The following is a 6,380-nucleotide window of genomic DNA, read 5'->3' on the forward strand; positions in this document are numbered from 1 at the left end:
TTTTTTTGTAGATTGTTATGAAAATACCATATTATCTACATGCATTGTGAGTTGTGGTTGTAGATCTGTTATTTTCAAATAGCCAATACTGTTTATATAGGGTTAAAGAGGTTAAACTGTTTGATCAACATATGGGGATGCCCTGATACGCTCTCAAAGACCCCTGGGGGTCCCCGGGCCTGCATTGTTATAGCTGGTGACTCTGACATACGACACAACAAAGTATACATTTGCCTGACATTTGTATTTGTGAGACACAAAATTCAACATACTTCATTTGTTTTATCAAAACGTGTTGACAATACATCTGTTTAATTGTTCACAAAGCATTCAGGCCAAGGACCCCCTTATCTGAGAGACAGAGATGAAGCAGGGACCCCCCACTACATATTGTATAGCTACAATAGAGCATCGCAGTCCAGCCCCCGGCGAGTGGCCCGGAAGACAATTTCCAATTCATTTTTCCCATAGACGTTTCATAAAGTAACAACAAACACAATCTTTTGGGCCGAACAAATAATTAGAAAGAAGAAGAAAAAGGGCAGAATACGACACTTTTTTGTTGTTTTTCTTTTTTCTAATTATTTGTTGTCATGAGTTGTCACGATCCGAGTTGGCTTTGACCGAGGCTTACAGGTCTTTAAATAAATACTGTATGAAACATCTATGGGAAAAATGAATTGGAAATTGTCTTCATCGTCATGAAAGGGGTGGGACTGCGACGCTCTATTGTGTTGCAGATTAAACGTTTTCATATATATTATCTCATCAGCAACTATCATCAGTGTATGTTGGATTCATGTTAATGTCTATTTTCAGACTTTTAACCACATTGAACCCTCAGTATTTAGTAAACTTGACTCTGTACTTGGTCTGCTCTTTTTCCCACTACACCAAATCTCTTTGCTGAAAATAGCCGGCTACAAGCTCACAACGCCTCGCTTGTACTTTCGGATAATGTTCTCCTCAGAAAAGCGCTGCTATATAATTAATGATTAATGTAAAAAATAAAAAAATAAAACTGTTATTGACCCTTGGGGGTCCCGGACCCCCTGTTGAAGACCCCTGATGTAAATCATGTCAGAAAATGCATTGAGAACAGCATGTTTAGACCAGGTTTTAAGACATTGAGAACAACATGTTTAGACCAGGTTTGATTGCTTGATTTGATTGAAGTATTTATTAACAGTTTGCAGAATGGGTACATTTCACATGAAAGCACAACTCGATAGAAAGACTGTTACTGTGTGGACGACACACTGATAAAGCATTACACTTGTTTACAACAGGGTCCACTGTTGGTTTCAATTCATCAGAACATTTAGAGACGTACAAATATACACTTCTATATAAAAAACAGGAAATCATGTAAAGAGGTAAAAAGGGAAAAGAAACATACAGTAAGGGGGTAGGGGGATTCAGATTTTAGGGGGACAGTTTTGAATCATAGCCGTCTGTATAGGTGCCCTTTGAGAGTGGTTTTGAAGGAGTCATGGGATTCACATGTCTTAACGACTGTTGGTAGGGCGTTCCACATTTTGTTGGCATAGGAGCGAAATTAATTCAGTCCCTTGTTTGTGCCGAATCTGGGTTGCACATGGTCTGATGAACTCCCTCTGGTGTTGTGGGTGTGAACTGACATTAAGGAAGTACCCTATTGGCCTGAATATAAGATTTTTTCCAATGTAAATATCTCCCAAAAAACGGGTCACATTATAATGAGGGACTAGACTATTCGGAAAACAATACGGTATACAGGTACAGGGGTATCTTGGTGGTGTAGCGAATCTTGTGGACAAGACCCATTGCAAGATGCTGTACTCTGTCGTCAGCCCTAACCTATAAGGTTTGAAGGCAGTATGATGAGCATTGAGAACAGCATGTTTAAACCAGGTTTGAAGGCAGTGATGGTTAAATTTAACCATTTTGATGGGAATATTAATATATCTTGATAGCTCATTTTTAATGATGAAGGACCAGGCGGTAAAGCCAACCATAAATCTTTAAGATCATCCATCAGGGGAGACAGATGAAGAAGGTGGTCTTCATGACGTGCTGCCAGGGGATGGACCACACCTCGAAGTGACACTGCAAAGTCTGCATGGGAAACAAAACAGGTTAGGCTAGTAGGGTCAGGGACAATTTAGCGATTGGGCCAGTGGGGCCGTGGCCCAGGGGTCCTTCGGGGAAATTGGACCGCGCGGTAGTTTGATGCCCTGAAAAGGGCTCCTGGCCCTGGGGCCCTTCATTGGCCATTGATTTTGTTAAATTTAGGTCAAAAGGATGATAAAAACACAAAAATGCCGCACGCACGTACGCTATGGGGGCCCTGCAAACATTCTCGGCCCAGGGGCCATGGTGGGGGTTAATCCCTCCCTGAGTAGGGTCAAAGGTGCAGGCTGCAATGTAGGAATTCAAAATGTACTTGCGTAAAGTACAAAAGTAAATGGCATCAAAATGTAGTCAAGGTACCAAAAGTAGAAAGTACTCATTATGCAGAATGTCCTGTTTTCAAATGTAGGAAGTGATTAATGTATGTTTTGTAATAATCAAAATCTGCAGGAGTAGAAGTAAAAAGTATTGGAAATTGGAAATACTCAAGTAAAGTACAAATACCTAAAAATTTTACTTATACATACATGTACTTAGTTACTTTCCACCACTGCACACACACACACACACACACACACACACCATGCCAGGCTGAGTTGGTTACCTGGTGGAAGCGTCCTTGTTGAAAGTGGCAGTTGGACAGATCCTGGTTCTCCTGTCTTTTACTGCAGACGGTTCTGGAGATCTCCAAGTCCACCAGGTAGCGGATTCCTTTAATGATCTGCAATACAGAGCATGAGCTAGTTCTAATAAACTGAAAAACATTGTACTTTTATTTCTGTTTTATGCTTCGATTTGTAAAAGCTGTGTAATTTTTGAGCGGTGCCTCCGCTCCATTACGGAGCTATGTCCGTCCATATGTATGTCTCTGTGTCTGTACCTATGTCTGAGCATGGAAAGCTGCAACACCTAAAGTGGCCAGTACAGCACAGACTAATGTGGCACAGAGTACACTACAGTATGAGCCCTGGGCCATTGGATGTTCCGGGGACCACCGGGGACCCCCACTCGGACCCCCCGAGGACCCTCACATGGTAACTGTCATTTCTCGACTGTTTCGGACGTGCGGCCTAACCCTAACCCGCACCGATCTGGAATCGATCCTCGATCTCCAAGTCGGCAGACCGGCAAGCAACAAGCCACGTCAAGACAGATAAGGGCTGAAGTGGTTACTGTATGTTTTGTAATAATAATAATCCAAATGTACAAAGTAACTAAAGTAAAGGAAATTGTACTTAAGTACAGTACTTAACTTAAAAAAATGTACTTAGTTACTTTCCACCACTGCCTAAGGGGACATTAAAAGCAGAGGCATGACGGGACCATCTGTGACCTCCTCTCACCCACCTGTCTCTGGGCTCCACCAATGGCAGAGGGTTTGAAGAGGAAGATGTCGTTGGATTGGTTGTTGAAGGAGTAGGTGCCAGTCAGGATGGCGTTGTGCAGACCCGTGTCATTCGTGCTGATGTTGTAAGGAAACCCGGGCACTGCTTGACCCTTCTGTTGGACCTCCCCCAACGCCGACAAACACCCTGGTGATTGATTGATTGATTGATTGATTGATTGATTGACAGGACCAGGACAAAACACTAAACATTGCAAACCTTGAAAACCTTACAGTCTCATTACGGCATTTAATCCAATCATATAACACATTATGAAAATACCATGTCCTATAAGTGAGTGCAAAAATATAATAAAAGAATGATAATAGTTTAGTAGATTGATTGTATAGTTAGTTATATAATATTGCTAAAAGGATAACACAGGCCACTGCCGCTCCTCTATGTTGTGGTCTCTACAAAAATCGTAATAAAATAGGCTTTAAAGAGCCTGCAGGCATAGGGGAGGTCAATTTTGAGCTTCAGGTCAAGATTTTTGTCAAACCAGAAACGGGATCGTGTCAAAGGTTGCGTCAAACGTAGACACAGGATCTAAAGTTTCAGTAGAATAGCAGGGGAGATAAAATACAACCACCTCATTGTTACGTTGGGCGTTTGTATTAATAACATACTCTACCTTATGGACTGGATAAAGTAATAGTTAAGTCACTAAAGACAATAAGATAATGGAACTTTAACCTTTCAACCTGGCGTGCCTATTTTGGGCATCTCTCAACTTGTCGCATCGTGATGTGTTGAGAGTCATACGACGAAGCATAAAATAGGGCATTCATTTATGAAAATAAAACAAAGAGATGAATCATGAATAATATACAAGGTTTCTGCCTGACGACGACAATATAGCCTAATATTTCAAATTCACAGCAAGAAAAGTTATCCCAATGTAAGATGGTGATGTAAAATATAACATTCAAACGATTCCATCTTCCTTGCACTCCAAACTGTCCAAAACTGTTACTTTTCTGGATTCAGATTAAAAAACAACAGATCTACTAGCTCAAACCGGGTCCGATTGTGACACGGTTTGAGCTTGTAGATCTGCTATTTTTTGCAACTTTTCTGTGGCAACTTTTCTGAGTAGGACAAAATAGGGCATTAATGTACAAATTACACAACCATGAAAAGTTAAAATATGGAGATAAGAGGTTTCTGCCCAACAGCTACAGTACGAAATCCTCCTTCAAGCCCATATTGCCCCACAATAAAGGATACAGTCTAACAATAATAGAACAGATATTTCACTAACAATGGTACAAACATGGAACAAGAACATTCTTCTTCTGTTTCCATGGCAACAATAATCCAACAGATTATTGTCTAAAAACGACAATAAAATAGATGTATTTCCATGGTAACTCTCTTACCCAGGAAGACTAGCAGAGAGGTGAATGGCAGCACATGTCCCGTCATGATGGTCTGTCTGTCTGCCTGCCTGCCTGCCTGCCTGCCTGCCTGTATGAATCTCTGTCTGTCTGTCTCTTGTTATATTTCTTATGTTCTTTATTTCCTTCTTTCTCTGTCAGTTTCTCTCTCTCCCCTTATGTGTGCGTGCGTGCGTGCGTGCGTGCGTGCGTGCGTGCGTGCGTGCGTGCGTGCGTGCGTACGTGCGTGCTGTGTGTGTGTGCGTGTCTCAATAGCACACGCTGGCTTCCTGTATCAACTCAACACTTTGACCACAGCTCACAGCATCCTGCCCCCCCCCCCCCCCCCACCACCCCCAACTCTCTTTGAGTTACTTACAGCATAGTATAGCACATATGTGTAGTTTATATGTATAGTGTCATTATATAGATATGTTCTAGTTATAGTTTATATGTATAGTGTCATTATATAGATATGTTCTAGTCACGGTCTTAGCTTACGCATGTTTCGCGATAAATGCATTTTGTTACATATGTGATGTATTCCCATGCTTTTTGTTCTTGCCTATTGTAAGTCGCTCTGGATTAAGAGCGTCTGCTAAATGCCTAAATTGTAAATTGTAAATTGTACTTTTGTAACTCAAAGAGAGTTGGAATCAACCCAGAGAATGGAATCAAATGGACCCATTTGATTCCATGTGTACACTCTCTGAGTTAAATGAACTGTGTGGACAAGTTCTGTTCTGACCCCAGCGCTTCAACACCATGTTTTCTTACATGGGTTTGTGTACAACTCATTTGTTCATGTTAGTGTACAAAATAAACAAAGATGTAATCCACACAATAAGTGGTACTAGTAGTTGAATAGGGCAGAAGTAGCATATTCTTTTGTTCTATATATCTTTTGTTCTATTGTGTGTAATTATTAGACATAATGGACATAATTTCTATAGATTTCTATACATGCTTTGTGTGCTGTTGTCTATAGTATGTACAAAATAAATCTATTCAGACTCATGTATAAACAAGACTCTTTAGAAATCTTTAGAGAACAGGGGCTTTCTTTTGTGTGTATTTGTGTGCTTATTGTACACTGTTTGTGCATGTTTTTGGTGTACACTTTCTGTTAATGTGTGACCCTCTCCTGCAGAGAGTGGGATGCTAGAACCGTCTCATGCCTTTTTGTCTCTATTGACAAAAGGCCCTCATTAGGATGTCATTGAATGGTAATGTCTGTCTGGCTGAGTGAGTGAGTGAGTGAGTGATCCTATGGAAAGAGGGTCTTTTCTTTTGTGTTATTATTGTGTACACTTTCTGTTAAAGTGTAACCATGGCATGCCTTTTTTGGCTCTATTGACAAAAGCAACTCATTTGGACTTGTGACGACTCAAAGCCATTGAATTGTAATGTCTGTCTGGCTGAGTGAGTGAGTGAGTGTGCGTGCGTGCGTGCATTAATTGCATGGACTGTTCCCCATGGATTCAGTCTGTCTGTCTGTGTGTGA

The 6,380-nt window shown here is 41.0% G+C and overlaps 1 protein-coding gene across 1 annotated transcript; it reads right to left on the reverse strand.

Moving 5' to 3' along the window:
• Nucleotides 1-1,203: 1,203 nt before the first annotated feature.
• On the reverse strand, nucleotides 1,204-4,987 carry cst7 (cystatin f). The gene is made up of 4 exons (XM_079512749.1): nucleotides 4,880-4,987; nucleotides 3,460-3,644; nucleotides 2,717-2,833; nucleotides 1,204-2,097 (listed from the first exon to the last, which is right to left on the reverse strand). Exons 1-4 carry the CDS (start codon nucleotides 4,923-4,925, stop codon nucleotides 2,017-2,019), a joined length of 429 nt encoding a protein of 142 aa, XP_079368875.1. The 5' UTR covers nucleotides 4,926-4,987; the 3' UTR covers nucleotides 1,204-2,016.
• Nucleotides 4,988-6,380: the final 1,393 nt, after the last annotated feature.

Source organism: Electrona antarctica (genome assembly GCF_951216825.1).
Source record: "Electrona antarctica genome assembly, chromosome: 10".
NCBI classification, from domain to species: Eukaryota; Metazoa; Chordata; class Actinopteri; order Myctophiformes; family Myctophidae; genus Electrona; species Electrona antarctica.